Below are 17,756 nucleotides of genomic sequence, written 5' to 3' on the forward strand. Positions count from 1 at the left end.
TTCGATTTTGAGTTGCCAGTTCGATTTTCTGTTCAAACTTCTGTGCACCGAGTGGGTGAAATGCGATGTAATTTGACCCATTCGGTGCATGTTAAGCGAACACTAATTTTTGTTTATAATTTTCAATAGACGGCCGCTAGACTAGCTTGGTAAGATATGTTTTTTAAATAATATTTTCCATTTCATTCAATTCATTTTGCTTGCGAATTTCTCCTGCATTGCATTTGTGCCCGCTGTTTTTGGCTCTAGACAATGGAGATTGATTTTTCAAGCCAGTTTTTTTTAGCAGTTTGGACCCGGAAAACTAATGAAAACTGAGTTGAAGCATGAATCTCGCAGGCTTAGAGTTGAGTTAAGTTAGGCGGACATTTTCATTTTTTGACTCTTATTTGAAAGACGTGGGTTTTGCAGCTTTGCTGTTTTCTCTCAAGGGTCAAGAGGCTTTCAAGGCTCATCCGCCAGAATATTGAAGGTTTCGATCAGGTTTGCCCAAAGTTTGGTCAAATTGTTAGAGTCAAAAAAACTAAAATTATATTCAACCTTCATTTTTCTTTAACTGTAGTGGACAGGGGCTTGCGATTTTCACCGGTGTTTAGAGCGATATTTGCTCTATGATTTCTAGGTTCACTTGCGATACTGACTATCAGTGATTATTTGGAAATTTACAAAATTTAGTGCAGACGGTGAATACATTTCCGCCCCATTTTCAAGACTATTTTTCAAAAAGTCACTTCTCTGAGACGAGATCAGCTAGCAACTTGCTTTTTTACCGTTATGTAAAGGACACGTTTCTTTGTAACTGCGAAAAGGTTTACTGCGCTTGGAGCTTTGACTCAAATTTTACCAGTTTTTGAAGTTTGATCAAACCATATCTTTTTCCCTCAATCCAATTTTCAAAAATGCATTTGCCTTACACGAAATTTGATAACAGTCTGCTTTTCTTGTCATTAGATATAACGGGCTTTTCTCTATCACCTGAAGCACTTTAGTGGCTATTTGGCAGTTGAATAGCTTTTTACGAATTTTATAAATTTGGTTGACCCCTATTTTTCAAAAATCCATTTATTAATATCCAAAAATACAGTATTCTTCAGTCTTATGCTAATCAGTCTTAGAGGTTTAATTTCTATAGCTACTTTGACTGATTTTTTATGAATTTTCAAAGTTTGGTTGCCAACAACGTATTTTTCTGCCGATCCATTTTTTCCAAAAATTCATTTATCTCGAAAGAAATTTGATAGCAAGTTGCTTTTTTTTTCATTTGATAGGGCGGATCTTTCTCTATGACTTCCAGAAGTTTAGTAGCGATCAAGTTTTTTAATAATTTTTTATAAATTTTTAAATTTCAGTTGCTTCCGACGTCAACGCTCTTCAAACGTTGTTTTTCAAAACTTAATTTTTCTCGTACTTTATTTGCTATCACCTTCTAATTTTTGTTGTCATAAGGTGCAAGCTTTCCTCTATAACAGTTAAAAGTTTAATTTCTATAGCAGCTTTCACTAAATTTTTCACGAGTTTTCAAAGTTTGGTTGCCAACTATGTCTTCTTCTGTCAATCCATTTTGCAGACTATGTTTCAGAAATTTATTGATCTCAAACCAAATTTGTTAGGAATTTGCTTCTTGACTTTTATCTATATCGCGGTTTAAGGTTAATAGCGATGCGGCTTTTCACTTTTTTTTGTCAATGTTGCCCACGACGTCGATTTTCGTCATTATATTTTTAAGACCAGTTTTGAAAATTTAATTTATCTCCAACAGAAATATCCACCACAATACACGTTCTATGATTATTTAAATCACGCTTTTCTCTGAACATTTTACAATTTTGTAAGCAATATGAGCTTTGACTAATTGCTTTCGAATTTTCGAGTTTAGTTGCCAACAACGTGCTTTCCTACCAATAATTTTTCCAAAAATAATTTATCTGAGAGATTTATCTATTACAGAGGGTGGACTTTCCTAAGGGAAGCTCAATATCAATCTCGGTTTTGCGTATTTTTTTTTTAATTTTCAAAACTTGATTTCCCATAACGTCGTTTTCCGGCAATACAATTTGAAGACTGTTTTGCAAAAATGTATTTGTCTCAAACGAAATTTGCTGCTACTTTGGTTTATTGCGATTATATAGACCAAGTTTTTCTCTACAACTACTGGTAGTTTAATTGTTTTGGGAGCACTAATTACATTTTTATTAGTTTTTTAACATTTTGATTAATTTTCCTGACTGCTTGTAATTGTTATTATATTTTTTCTTTCCTCGGTATCAGTCAAAATGTGAAATAAAAATGCCCATATCGTTTATTTCATATTTGTACGTTTCGGGGAGACAACAGCGCCATCATCAGACTTAAAATTCAAAACAAACTACAGACACCAATTTACAATTAAAATATGTTGTACATAAACTATAATTTACATAGCGTTAAAACATTCATCAGTTCTAACGAAAAAAATTCTTTGGGAGAGCGAAACATTTGAAAAACTCACCCCATAATTGGGAAACATTAGATTCTTTTTTGAAGACAGCCAGACCTAAAAAGAATCTCGTATTTCCCAATTATGAGGTAAGTTTTTCAAATATTTTGCTCTCCCGAAGGATTTTTTTTCCTTAGAACTAATGGATGTTTTAACGCTATGTAAATTATAGTTTTTGTACAACATATTTTAATTGTAAATTGGTGTTTGTAGTTTGTTTTGAATTTTAAATCTGATGATGCCGCTGTTGTCTCGCCGAAACGTAAAAATATGAAATAAACCATATGAACATTTTTATTTCACATTGTTGACCATCCTTCAAAAAATATTTTCTCTCATTCGTGACTTGCTCACACTTTGTTTATTTTGCTGTTAAGCATATAGCATATAAGAAGACTCTGTAAGACTTAGAAGTTTCGTTCTGGTAGTGCCTTTTAGTACTACTTTAGGAATTTTGAAACTTTTGTCGCCAACTACGCATTTGCCGATGAGACGGCAACGTCTGTCCCTTTTCCAGGCTATTTTTCAAAATTTCATATCTCTAAGCCGCGGTTTGTTCTTGTCCTGCTCTTTCTTTTGTCCTATAAAGCAAATCTTGCTCCATAATTTCTAGAAGTATTTTTGCGATAAAGATTTCGAGTAATTTATAAAGAATTTTCGCAATTAGGTTTCCAACGTCATGATTTTCCGCCAACCCATTTTGCACCCCACGATTCAAAAATGAATTTCTCTAACATTAGGTTCAGCAGCAAGTATCTCGTTCCGCAGTTATATAGAAACAGTTTCACGTTACAACTTGTAGAAGGTTAATTGCAAGCGAAGATTTCAGTAATTGTTGATGATTTTTTCAAGTTTGGTTACCAATGGCCTCATTTTCCTCGAATATGCAGCCGATTTTTCAAAAAATTATTTCTTTTCAACTGGATCTGCCAGAAACTAGCTTTTTTATCATTTAGCTAGATACATTTTTGCGCTAGAAACTGTGCGATCGAAGCTTTCAGCAATTTTTTCGGAATTTTAAAACTTTTTATATGATTTTTGTCCTAATCTATTTGGACAAGTTTTCAAAAATGTATTGCTCTCAGCAGAGGCTTGCCCGCATCTTCCCCATTTCGCCGTAATGAAGAGCAAATGCTGCTTTATTACTCGGAGCTGTTTCATTACGCTCAGGGCTTTGAGTAATTTATGACAAATTTTCAAAAATTTAGTTAACCAACGACATCATTTTCCGCCAATCGATTTAGCAGACATGTTTCAAAAATTAATTTCTCTGAAACGAGAACCCATAAAAACCAGCAGTTTTCGCCATTATATATGACAGGTTTTCCTCCATCACCCTGGTAAGAGGTTTAGATACGATTGACAGTTTGGGTATTTGTTGAGGATTTTTAAAGTCTTTCTCTCAAAATTGCCGTTTTCCACATTTAGACGCATTGAGCCCATGTAAACGTTCTTTTAGTATTTTGCAGAAAAAACACTGGTTGAATGGCCAACTGGAACAAAAGAGATAAAAACAGCGAATACAAAACCGCATATTTGCGGGCGCTGAAAATGCCCATCAGAAGCTTTCAAAATTTAAATACCGAACATACGGTTTCTATTCTAGGGCCTCACTGGGAGTTTCGCTATTCGGCATGGAAATTTGGACTGGGCTGAATTTAAGCGAAAAAAAAAACAGGACATTTTTTTGGGAAAAACAAATTCAAAATGAAATTCTCCGCTGATAATAAAGTCGGGATTTGTTGCCTTTTGAACAATGCCACCCACTAACTAAGCTAATTTACTGCCACTACTTCCTTGTTGCCCAGTGATAATTGTAAAATATTAGCGGGGAAACTTTAAAGTTTCATTCCGGATTTCGAAACTTTGTTCCATTCTATTCCGGAGGTCTCATTAATCTCAATCTTGCCTCCATTGCTAAACGAGGTTGGCTAATTATGCTGTTTACGGACAGGGTGATGGGAACCGAGGGGGTTTTTTCGAATTCAGAAATTTGTTAGTTTCTTCTGGAGCGCGATTGATTTTGTGATTGATTAGCTTTGCAAATTAGGGGCTTTTGAAAAAATCAGAAAACCGGTGTATAAAAAAAATGTGTAGCTATGAAACAGAAAACGATGGAGCAATTCCAAGCACGCCACTGGACCAATTCACTTTTTCGTTAAACTGAATAGTAATAGAGCTACCGGATTTTTTTTATCTTGGACGACAAAGTTTCCTTGGCTCCGCACTAGGGATTTTACTCAAAATTTACATTTTATTTGTTTTCGCTCCGTCAAAGGTTCCTATCAAAAAAAATTATTTTCTATAAAATATTTGGCATGTTCAAAGCTACTTATTGGGTTTTTTTCGTGTTTTCCCGACTTGCGATTTTTGCAAAAGTCAGAAAAACTCTCTAGTTTTCAGTCTTTCTCCTCTATTTCAACCAAGGCTTTTTTCAACTAAAATTGAACACTGTTTGTTATACAACTTGTCCATTGACCACTTCATCTGAAAGGAACTTTTGGAAAACGGTCTCGAGTTTTTGCCCAGCGATTTTCTCCCCACTAGGGATTTTACTCGAAATATACATTTTTCGTCCAAACGAAGCACGCCAGCAAAAAAAAGATATTCTTTATAAAATGTCCCGGGTCGCCCAAAGTACTCAGTAATATTTTTGCTTAACTCTTCGATTAGCAGTTTTTCAAAAAATCAGAAAGCTAGCTTTCATTTTTTTTAGATTAGAAGATTTGGAACTTGCTTTCCATTATTCTATTTCAACTAAGAATTTTTTTTTCAAAGCAATTGACCTCTGTTTGTCACTGGCCCATTGGTAAAAGAAACTTTTGAAAAATCCACTTTTGATTTTTTGCCCGGAAATTTTTTGGAGTCCGCACTAGGGATTTTACTCGAAATTCACATTTTAAGTTTTTTCGCCTGAACGAAGCTTGCTAGCAAAAGAGTTATTCTTTATAAAATGTCCGGTGTGTCCCAAGGTACTCAGTGACATTTTTTCGCTGAACTTTTCAATTGGCGGTTTTCCAAAAAATCAGAAAAACTAGCTTTGATTTTTTTAGATTAGAAGATTTAGAACTTGCTTTCCATTAATTTATTTCAACTAATTTTTTTTTTTAAACAATTGAACTCTGTTTGTCATGCAACTGATCTATTGGCCACTCCGTGTAAAAAACACTTTTGAAAAATCAACTTTTGATTTTTGGACCAAAATTTTTCGGGGCCCGCAATAGGGATTTTACTCGAAATTCACATTTTAAGTTTTTTCTCCTGAACGAAGCTTGCCAGCAAAAAAAGTTATTCTTTATAAAATGTCCGGTGTGTCCCAAGGTACTCAGTGACATTTTTTCGCTTAACTCTTCGATTAGCGGTTTTCCAAAAAAATCCGAAAAACTAGCTTTGATTTTTTTTAGATTAGAAGATTTGTAACTTGCTTTCCATTATTCTATTTCAACAAAAAATGTTTTTCAAAACAATTGAACTCTTCTTGTCATGCAACTAGTCCATTGGTCACTCCGTGTAAAAGGAACTTTTGAAAAATCCACTTTTGATTTTTAGCCCGGAAGTTTTCTGGCAAATTTTCGCAATAGGGATGTTACTCGAACTATACATTTTAAGTTTTATCGCCTGAACGAAGCTTTGTATCAAAAAACATTGTCGTTCATAAAACGTCCGGCACGTCTCAGGGTATCGCGCGCCTAATTTTCCAAATATGCGGATTAATGCTTTTAGAAAAAAATGCCAAAAACGAATTTTCGGAAAATATTCAAGAAACTAAAAAAAGTAGATCAATCGCGACCAAGCCACTGGGTCCAGTGAGTCAGCATTTATACAAAACCTGTTATTCACTTTTCCTCTGAAGTTAATCTAATCATAGGACAAGTACGGATGATTATTCATTTTAAATCCAGATTTTGAACCTTTTTCTAAATTTAAATCTCCTTTCGCGCAACCCAAATTGGCGGAATTTCGAAACCCAGCCCTCCTCAGGTATGCCGAAGGCGCTTTCAGCCAATAGAATTATCAGCCAATAGAACTCCAACCAAAGCCCTTCTAGAAACTAGTTTTTTTTTTGCAATTTCATATGGATGAATCATCCTGTAGATGGATATTCAAATAAAGTGGATTAAACAAGCGCCACATTGCCCATCTGCTCACTTTCCCATTCCCATTATCGATTTTTAATGCATTTAGTTTTACTGCCTATAATTAGCCCTCGTTTGTATTTACTCATCAGAGCAGCGTCGGACAGGTTTAAAAACTATGCAATTATTACAGACCGCTTAATCCCATTAAATCGCCCACACTCGAAAATGAATTATGGTCGAGCTTTCGCTTTCGGGCGGATCTGACTGAGGCTTTTGACCCAGTAAAGCACGTGCAACTCATGCGCCTGTTTGCATCAGTAGAATTCAGCGGAGCTGAAACTGGGCGGAAAAATTGAAGAAAAATTTATACTTTCAGATGCCTGGCGCTTGTGGGGGTGAAAGCAGCGAATCGCACGACACTGATGGGCCCTCCTACGAAAGCCCCCCTATTCTTCGACGTAGGGCCGACCGGCTCCCCACTAGGCCCCATTCCGATTTTTTCGGACAGACTTCCATTGGTAAATGCAAGGTGAGTGACAAGATAAATGGTTGAAACCACCAGCTTGGCCCAAGAAAAATTGTTATATTTTTTGCCACTATCTTGACTGAAAAACCCAAAGGCAAAAAACAGGTATCCTCTCAGGATCAACTATTCTAGGCCTGGGTGACACTGTGTTGTGTTTTTGCGTTGATGCCGCTCTGTGGGTGCGTTATAACACCCTCAATAACACTGACCACCTTTCTCCTTACACATTTATCGTATTATGAGTTTGCTGCATCATAAATTGCGTTGACGCGTTGTATCGCGTTGTTGCGCTAGTGACTTCTCTACCATCTCCGGTTTCGGGATTTCCTTTCCATCCTTAATGAATCACCCTGTACTCTGTAGAATACGATAGAACTGAAGGCGCACCCCTTTGAGGTCTCGGATTTTCAATCACTTGAAATACCGGAAGGAAGGACGCCCTATTTCGGCCATGGCAAGGTAAGCGCAAAAACATGTTTCCCCATACATATCCGGCCCAGGGAAGCCCTGATCAGTGATAACAGGTCATGAGCGTAGATTGTCAATCATTGTAAAACAGCCCCATCCAGACTTGAAATATCTTCGAATCCGTAATAAGGAACGGTCGATGTCGACAAAGGATAACTAGACAACCGACTGGCATATCCAGGATTCATGGAAGAGGGCGTTGAAGGAGTTGAATGGAGTTGTTCCAAAACCGGAGCCATTGTTTGCTTAATGAAGCCCACATATCGCGCTCTAATTTAATCAAAGACATTCATAGGGAAATTTCGGCTGAATATCGTCGATGTGGGCGTCGGCGTCCTTTGAAGGGGCCTCATAATGGACTTATCGGGGAATTATTTAGTTATTATTAGTTCTCAGAAAGTTGCAGATTCGGGCTAAATTTGGGGGCGTTCTGAGGATTTTTTTAAAACCGTTTGTAAATGCGTTTTGCCCTATTATATAGAGCAAACTTTGCTCTATAACCAGCCACGGTTTCATTGCGATCAGGAGGATTTGAGGAGTTTTCAAAAGTGGGCTGCCCCCGACTTTTATAAAGACTCTGTTTATAAAAGTTGCCGTTCGGCTCCTGGACCAGCGTGAGGGTCTGGCTTTTTTCTGGATATCGGGCAAATGAGGCTCTTGATCTTGGGATTTTCTCAAGGTGAAGGTATTGAAGGGATTTTGTTAATTGTGTTTAAAATTACGCCATGTTGAATTTAGAGCAGATATTGCTTCATAACCAGAGCCGGATTAACCTGTGGTAGGGCTCGGAGCTATGATCCCGGCAGAGGCTTTTTCCGCAATCACCGTCTTGTCGCGACATTTTGAAAAGCCTTTACTGGCGTCCCGGCGTCGCTAGTGCAATTGAACTTCCCATTTTTTATTTGATTTTATACTAGCGCTGGCCCAAGCTCAATTTTTTCCTAAGAAATGAGCAAAAAAGTGGCCAAAAGTTACACTTACACATCTTACACCTAAATGTCTGCTATTAAAATTTCGCTTTTTGTGTGAAAACTTTCAGTACTTTCTAGCTCTTCTTGCTTTAACTAAATCGGAAACGGAAAACGGTTTTTTTTAAGCTCAAATGGTTCTTGAGATATGCGAAAAACGACAGCGTTATTCGTATGCGCATTTTAAGAAACAACCGCGCAAAAGTAGAAGTTTTCGTGATAATTTGCGATTTTCTGCAAAAATGACTAACATTTCCTAAGCGACGCTTCACATAGTAAAGGCGTCATTTAGTGATCTCTTTGGTGGTGTGGAAATGAGCATTTCATCTGAGTCTGTTAAAAATAAGCAAAAAAACTGGGAAAAGCATGGGATTTTCACCCAATCTTGCACCTAAATATGTGATATTCTAATTTGGATTTTTGTACTCACAAATAAACTAAGCTTCCTGACGACTAAAGAAGAATTGTACATTTTCAAACATTTTTCCGTCTCTTAAGCTTCTCTTTGAATATTTCGTGCATGTAGCCAAAGGGAACGTAGCACTGAAGATAATTAGAAAAAAATCGTGTAGGTTTAACTATGATTGAGATACGAAGAAGATACAAATTTGTATGAAGCGATTAGAAAATGAAAAACCTACCAAGTTTGAATGTTTTGTTGAAAGCAACTCAGCGGACCGAATAATTCAGTATTGCAGCCTATGAAAAATCAAAATTTCAGAAGATTTGGACTCAGTTTCAGCTTGTTAAGTCACAAACAAACTAAGCTTCCTGAAGACTTTAAAGAAAACTTGCACATTTTCAAACATTTTTCCGCGTCTGAAGCGCTTTGCTTTGAATATTTCGTGCGTGAAGCAAGGGAAGCGCAGCATAGAAGATAATTAGAAGAAAATCGCACAGGTTTAACTATGACTGAGATACGAAGAAGGTAAAAAAAATGTTTGAGGCAGCATTTGTTTTATTGCAGCCTATAAAAAAACAAAATTTCAGAAGATTTGGACTCAGTTTCAGCTTGTTGAGTCACAAACAAACTAAGCTTCCTGAAGACTTTAAAGAAAAATTGATAGATCCAGCGCTGTCCATAACTGGTGTGGATTTGGGTGTTCTCAAAGACTTAGGGAATTTAAAAAGACATAATGCCTTCTTCTCTTCTGGCCATTGAGCTCCTGTACCAGGAAGACGGCTGATTTTTTTTTTTTTGGTAGACAAAAGCACATGTGGGTCTATATCCGGGATTAGTTTAAATTTTTCCTAACCGCTAACCTGGATTTCTCAGTTTTTTTTAACGTACTTTGAGCTTTCTTTTGCCGCTGTGCAGACTTGGTTTTAAAAGGTTCTCATTTGGCTTCTAAAGCAGATACAGAGCGGATTTTGTCTCTACATTTAGAGCAAATGAGGCTCTCTATCTGAGGAAAGTTTCAATTTTGTTAGAGTTTTGAGCGGAATTTGTTAATTTCTTTTAAACGGCTGATAGAAAAATTCGTCATTTGGGCATTGGGCTGAATTCGTTGGCAGAATTAGAGCCAACCATCGCTCTACATCTGGAGTGAATCTAGTTGATTTTTCCGAAGGCCTAACTAGAACTGGGGAATTTAAAAAGTCTGTTTTGAGCTTTTTATTGCCGCGGTGTAGACATTGTTTCAAAAATTGGCTGACCAAGTATGAATTTTCTTAAGGTATGGGACAGGTTTTGTGAACTTTTAGAAAACGTCGCTTTTGCTGTCTATAGGTGCTGTGCAAATTTTGTAGGCGCTGTTTTAAAAATTTATCGTTTTCTCCTTCGAGTACCTAGATAATTGAATTTACTTACCCATATAGAGCAAACATGGCTCTATAGCTGGGGTAAATTTGGTTTTCCCAAAGTCATAAGCAGACTTGTGAAATTAAAACAAAATCGACTACTTTTGGCTCTCAATTGGCGAAGTACAAGCTTTGTTTTAAAAATTCGTCATTTTTCTCTTAGAGCACTTGAAGAGCTGAATTTTTTTTGCTATATAGATCAATTATCGCTCTATATCTCGTGCGAATTGAGACTTTCTCTGCTTTGTTTTGCTCCCAGGAGAGATAGAGGAGTGATTATTTCCTGCCTAGATCAGAAGCAGACTGCACTATACAGGGTGGTTTTTTAGTGCGATAGAGTCCATTATTTCCGATGGTGTTGAACTTTCGAAAAATAGTTTCATATAAAAGTTGTTGACGGACAAAGTGCGCACATTTTAAAAATATCTTACATGATACAGAGTGTCTCAGAAAAGCGAGGCAAGATCAAAGTGTATTTTTTTAAATAGAACTACCCATTTTTCATTAACTCATGGATTGCAGCTTGAAACGCTGCTTGTGCACCGTAAATTGTTTTTTTCTTACTTCCGACGTTGGCAGATTATCGCCAACATAAAATTTTACTTAAAAACATGGTACCTAAAAATTCATTGTAGAAGCAAAAAAAAGCAGTTAAAGATACAAAAAAATACGTCTTCCCAATCCCCACAGATCCGTTAAGAATTCTATTGAACCAAAATAACAATACATTGTACAGGGTGTTAACAATGTGGACTTCCATCTAAAACTTTTGAATGCAATTTAACTTTTGTTTTTCAAAAGGAAGTACCTGTATATTAATTCGTCATAAGATAGACAATTTACAAAGTTACAAATTTTTATTTACACTTTAAGCTGTGAACTCAACCGTTTTCAAATTATAATTTATTTTATTTAAAATTTTCAAAAAATTGCTACATGTTTTAAGGTGGCTATGTAAGTCAATACATAAGTATCGGAGTTTACGGTGCATATGCAGCGTTTCAAGCTGCATTCCATGAACTAATGAAAAATGGGTAGTTCTATTTAAAAAAATACACTTTGACCTTTCCACGCTTTTCTGACACTCTGTATCACATAAAGTATTTTTTAAATTTGCGCACTGTGTGCGACAACAACTTTTATATAAAACTATTTTTCGAAAGTTCAACACCAACGGAAATAATGAACTCTGTCGCACTAAAAAACCACCCTGTATATAAGATGTGCGAGCACTTTCTCAGGCGTTTGAGGTAACTAAACAAGAACACTTTTGGCTTTTATTGGACATGTGCAAGCTTTGTTTAAAAAATTAGCCGGTTTGCTCTTTGAGCATTTGGAAAGTTGATGTTTTTGTCTGAATTTAGAGCAAACACGGCTCTAGCTCTGCGGCGAATTTGCACTTCCTCGCAGATTTGGAGAATTTTTCAAAACATATTATTTTCCCCCAATTCATTTGCACTATTACATCTGAAAAATGAATGTCTTCCTAACGAGAATCGGTATAAACGTACTCTCTGCAACATTTTAGAGAGCAATCATCAGCGGGGTGAACAAACCACGATCGGCGCGTGGAGTATTTATTTACGAATTTTTAGTTTAGACGGTGCAGTATTTACTAAAAGAGATTGGATAGTAACTTGCCCGTTCCAATATTGCATAGATCGGGCTTTGCTCTACAAATCTGGGAGTTTTATTGCGATAGAGTCCATTTTGGAGACATTTTCACACCACATTGCTTTTCCGCACTACTCCGCATTATGCGGGCCAGACTTCATAAATTAATCACGCTTAAATGGAATTAGGTAGCAGATAGCTCTTTGCACCATTGAATAGAGCAACACTTCCTCTATAAATCGCAACTATATGCTAAACTACTCGCATGTTGTACTTGGATCTGAAAACAGTTTTTTCCTGATAACAGCGTCACTTCCGGAGTTTACACTAGAATTGCGTTATCTTTCGTCTCGGCAACAGACCAGTGGGTAAATGTGCATGCAGGCGACTTCCTCATTCATTTCCCCTTGGGGTTTCGAGATTGTGCCGCCACTGATTTCCCCCCGATCGAAAGAAAAATTGCGGGCAGCTAGACGGTGTCCCAGAAAAAAATCCATAAAGTGGGCGCCGCGTCTTAATTTAGTGTGCACATAAGAGGCACATGGCAGCCATGTAAATTTAAATGTAAAGGGGACAGGTGAGGAGGTGAAAAGCCATGTAAATGTGCAGTCAAGTCAGCAGTACGTACGTACGTACTACCAATATCGCGATTCACTACTACATTCTGGAATGCACGTGAGGTCGACAAACTGCCGAAACTGTGCAGCTGTTGCTGCCTTTTGTAAGGCCGTGCGAGTTTTTCCCGTTTCGGGGTGTTTAGTTTAGTGTGGCTTTTGGCTCTGTGCGTCGATTTTTCTTTCGAAAAAAACTCTCGTTTAGTGGGCCTGGTTACCGCGACTGTTTAAGTAAGTGTTATCAGCTCCGAGGACAAATGACCGAACTAGTAGGTACGTATTTGTCTCACGTGATAAGGCCAATTGGGATCAATTCGCTGGACGAACTTTGATTCAGAGGCGGAATTAATTTGTCTTCCAGTGGTCGAGATTTCCAGCGGATGGTCACAGGGAAATGCATTTCCGGGAGTTTTTCGTGCGAGTGTCTGAGCGAAAACGAGTGATTTTTGTGATCAGTTGAACTTTAAGTTTCTCGAATCAGCGACAGCATTTTGTGACTTTTTAGTATTTTTCTGAGTGTAAGTTGAAACGTGAAATCCATCCTAAAAGCGATTTTGAATTTAAACCAGCTGGATTTTGCATTTTCCAGTCGAAATTCAAGGCTCAATGTTCGATGGCTTACGACGGGGCAAGGGCGGATCCACTTTTTTGAGAAAACAGCCAACGTTTCCTTATCGATGGTTCACTTTCTAAAAAGATCATTTAGTTCTCCCTGGAATCATGTAACAATGAGCGCTGTTGCTCATTTTGCTTGTGAGAAATGAGCCAAAACGAGACGGAAAACATGAAATTTTGGCAAAATATTGCACCTAACAATCAAATTTCGCTTTCTGGGTCAAAGCTACGCGAGTTTTCTCACTCATGTTGTGATGACTGAATCGAGTTTCCAATTCTCTATCCAACGATGCCAAAACGAATTCTGTGGCTCAAGTGGTTTTTGAGAAACTTCGCAAAATACAGCGTCATGTTTGAGTGAATTTTGCAACTAAAAAATAACCACGCACATCTAAGACTTTTTGGAATCAAGCGTTTTTTGAGGAAGCTGCCAACATTTCCTTATGGATGGTTCACTTTCGAAAAAGGCCATTTAGTTCTCTCTGGAATGATGTAAAAATTAACGTTCTTGCTCATTTTGCTTCTGAGAAATGAGCCATAACGGGCAAAATCGTGCACCTAAGTGTCGGATATTCAAATTTCGCTTTCTGGGTCAAAACTACTCGAGTTTCCTCACTCATGTTGTGATGACAGAATCGAATTTTCAATTCTCTATCCAACGATCCCAAAACGAATTCTGTGGCTCAAGTGGAGCTTGGAAAACTTCTAAAATGCAGAGTCATGTTTGAGTCGATTTGGCAACTAAAAAAACCACGCAAATCTAAAACTTCTTGAACTCAACACTTTTTTCAGAAAACTGCCAACATTTCCTTATCGACGGTATACTTTCGAAAAAGGCCAGTTAGTTATCTCTGGAATGATGTAAAAATTAGCGTTCTTGCTTCCGAGAAATGAGCAAAACGGGACGGAAATCATGAAATTTTGGCATAATTTTATACTTAAGTGTTTGATATTGATTTCGCTTTCTGGGTCAAAACCACTCTAGTTTCCTCACTCATGTTGTTATTTCCAAGTGGAAATTCAAGCTTCTGGAGGCAGACAACGCATTTTGTGACTTGTAAATTAGGAACTGAAAAAATATTTTTCAAGTTTTTGGCAATTTATTTTAATCTTTTCTGATCCATACAAAAGTGTCCTGGTCCATACAAAATAATTTTGCGATTTTGAAGTTGAACTTTACGAATTTGGGGGAATTAAACGCATACGCGGGTTTTCTGCCGTAAAAGTAGTTAATTTCTCTGTAAACTCGGGCTTAAACGTTTGCAAATATTTGCGGACAAAACAAGTTTATTGCATACATTTGACAGAAAAACCGTTCTTAAAACTATTTCGGGCCAAAACTATTTGAACTATTTAAGGCCCATTAACGGTGTTTTTTTGGTGGCGGCTTCTCCTCTAAACATAAAACATAAACAAGCATGATTTGTCAATATTCTCGTTCCTGCACAGTATTTGATTGAAACCTAAACCCGATTTGCTCTCCCATCTGGCTCATTCCCATGCTCGCGGTTTAATGCGAAATTAATGGAGATTGTGTGCGTCAAAGTTCATTTAAGTACTGGATTTACGGGATTAATATGACTTTTAATTGAGCTAATTACGTTTTACGGAGCCCTGCGCGACTTCAAACGGCAAATTTCCAAAATCACTTTGCCCCAATCGGATAAGGCGCCTCTTTTTGAGCAAGTGCGGCTTCTCTATAAATAAACGTTACACATTTAGCACCAGACATGGTTTTAAACTAACCGGAATGGACGATTAAGGAAGCAGACCGTGTGTCCGAACAGGAAAATTGCGTTATTTTTACATGTTTTTTATCTTGTCACTGTTGGACTTTCTTGAGTGAAATCTGCTGGTAACAGTCATTTTCTTTTTGCGTTCGATTAGTGGTTTTTGCCTAGAATAAATTTAGATTTTGGGAGAGTTTTCTTTAGTTAGTTGGACCCTCAATAAGCTGCTCCCTTTATTGGTCAACAAATCGGGGAAAAATGCATAGCGTAATACCGTCGTACGGTTTATTTCCTATTTACGCAACTGTTTCCATTTGCTTTGACTAAACAAATCAGGCCGCATTTACATCAGTTGCCTGAAAAATAAATAAATAAATTTTGAGTGTTTTGCGTAAATATTTACGCACTAACATCTGTCTTTGGTCAATTTTGCATTTGCATCTAATCTATTTCAAGCTCAGGCCGAAAAAAAAGGTGGGCTAATCTTGCGTCCCCCAATCGAGTGGCATTCGGGAACAGCACGTGCAGTTCTATCGGGATCAGCTGGCGCATCTGGGGAAAAAAGTACCATCTTTACCGGATGCTGCATGTCGTTGCACCTGGCGCACAAGCCAAGAACCAACAGCTGCTTAACGATTCGACACCAAACAGTACCAGACTGGTGCCAGTTTCCTTAAAATTGTATCGGCTTTTGTACAAAGCGGATTTTGCTTTGGTTCCGATGGTTCCACTCCATGATGTTCCACTCGTACAAACCTCGCCCACTCTTTGCTCGGTTTCAATTTCAAAGTTCTCAGGCAATTTGTGCGAGACGTATAACTAGCAGCAGGAGTTCAAGTGTAGTGTCTGCTAAAAGAACATTGCTAGTTACTGTCGAAAAATTGGACACCCCGTACTTTCAAAATCTTCATCTATATGGAAGATTGAACAGTACATTTGGTTGAAGGTGCCGAAGGAATCAGAATGAGAGGCGGCACCGCTTAGTAACCGACTGTCTGCGCAGCTGGCGGTACCTACCTTCAAGTTGAGGCTTGAGGGCAAAGAAACTGAAGAAACTCGTCAACTAGTGGGAAATGAAGATGATTGCGGGCGTTTAAAGTGAAGATTTGTTTTGGTGTTTGTTTTTTGTCACGGCGATGGCCAAGGATCTGGTCAGCTTCTTCATGTCGGTTCTTAAAGTACAGGTTAGCAAACTGGTTTTTTCTTTGTTTTTGAAGGTTTACGGAAAATGTTCTTTGAGAGTGCAAGATTTTCGGTTGGGAAAAAATCCTGCAAATAACTAATTATGACGCAGAGTCGCAAGCAAACAACAAAGAAAACCTCAAATCTAATAGGAATTTTATGAAAATTGTTCGTTGAACTATGGCTAGATAATGGAAAAGTGTGCGCCTGAAGATGAGTTGTTTCCGAAACTTTACCATTTATTCTCGGGCAGCTTGATTGTCCTAGGCTTTTAAAAAGCCACCAGGTTTGACCTCAATTAAACAAGTTGCCTTTGTTCATCGCTGTTAGTTCCGGAGATTTTGAGATTTTTTTTACCCTTTTTACATGCCAATTTTATTAGAAAATTATTTATATGGCTTTCGGTTTTTCCTGAAATTTTCGCTGCATATCAGGTTCAGTAAGTTAAAGTTAATTCTGAGTAAAACAATGGATGTTTTGCGGGTTTCTAGTTGAAATTCAAGCATTTAGGTGCGGGCTGCGCATTTTCTGGCTATTTATTGCAAACATTTGTTCATTTGTCCCTAAATTCCGGCTGCAAGTAAAAAATTTATTCCTCAGCAAATCACGATCTTGAAGTTAAAATTCAAGCATTCAGAGGCAGAAATTGTATTTTTAACAGCAATTTTTTTTAAATGGATTTTATCGTCTTAATTTGTTTCTGAAGTTGAGTTGAAATGGAGAAAAGTTTAAAAAAACTTTGTTTAAAACAAAGTAAAAAACTTTTGAGACAAATAAGTGTATTTTGCGGTTTCCAGGTTGAAGTCCGAGAATTTAGAGGCCTTTTGTGGCAATTTTCTAAATCAGAACCGTCAATTTCGGTCTAAAACTGTGCCAGAACTCTGAAATTTTGAAAAAAAATCAATTTTTGACCGAACCACGTGATTTTTTACTCATAAATGCTTCATAATGCTACCTTCTGATTAAAACACAAATTTTTTCAATGGAAAACTTCACTTGATAAAATCCACGCATTTAACGCTGGAAAACTCTGTTTATAGCTGATTTTTATATTTTTTATTTATTTGCTTCTAATTTTTTATTATTGTTTCTAAAAATGAAGGAGCTAAAGACAGGAAACCAGTTATGGAAGATGAATTATTGACATAAAGAAAATCTGAAATATTACTGGAAATATGAAAATGGTTTATGAGCACGTGAGGATGACTTATTTCCGAAACTTCCGCCTGAAGATGACTTATTTCCGAAACCTTACCATTTATTCTTGGCCAGGTTGATTGTCCTGGGCTTCTTAAAAGCCATCAGATTTGACCTGAATTAAACAAGTTGTCTTTTAAAATGAAAAATTCTCAATTGTTCGTTTACTTAATTGGCATTTTCGAAAAAAGTCCATACCATATATTTTGTTCAGCGCTGTTAGTTTCGGAGATTTTCACGCTTTTTGACGTTCTAATTTTATTAGAAAATATTTTTTATGGCTGTTTCGATTTGTTTTTTTTTTCTTTTCGCTGCAATTCAGGATAGATAAGTTAAAGTTAATTCTGAGTAAAACAATGGATATTTTCCGGTTTTCTAGTTGAAATTCAAGCATTTAGATGCGGGCTGTGCGTTTTGTGGCTGTTTATTGCAAACATTCGTTCATTTGTCCCTAAATTTGGGCTACAAGTGAAAAGATGGCCTTCAA

The 17,756-nt window shown here is 37.1% G+C and overlaps 1 protein-coding gene across 3 annotated transcripts in view; it reads left to right on the top strand.

Annotated features, from left to right (window-relative positions):
* LOC109533587 (serine/arginine repetitive matrix protein 2) overlaps positions 1-17,756 on the top strand; it is a 131,780-nt gene that overhangs the window by 98,937 nt on the left and 15,087 nt on the right. For all 3 annotated transcript variants that reach the window (XM_048670456.1, XM_048670458.1, XM_048670452.1), the window contains exon 17: positions 6,932-7,084. In XM_048670456.1, the coding sequence (XP_048526413.1) occupies positions 6,932-7,084 (153 nt within the window). The remainder of the gene's footprint in view (positions 1-6,931; positions 7,085-17,756) is intronic.

The sequence above is a fragment of the Dendroctonus ponderosae genome, unplaced genomic scaffold (genome assembly GCF_020466585.1).
Source record: "Dendroctonus ponderosae isolate FM_Combo_2020 unplaced genomic scaffold, Dpon_F_20191213v2 Dpon_F_20191213_1, whole genome shotgun sequence".
Taxonomy (NCBI): domain Eukaryota; kingdom Metazoa; phylum Arthropoda; class Insecta; order Coleoptera; family Curculionidae; genus Dendroctonus; species Dendroctonus ponderosae.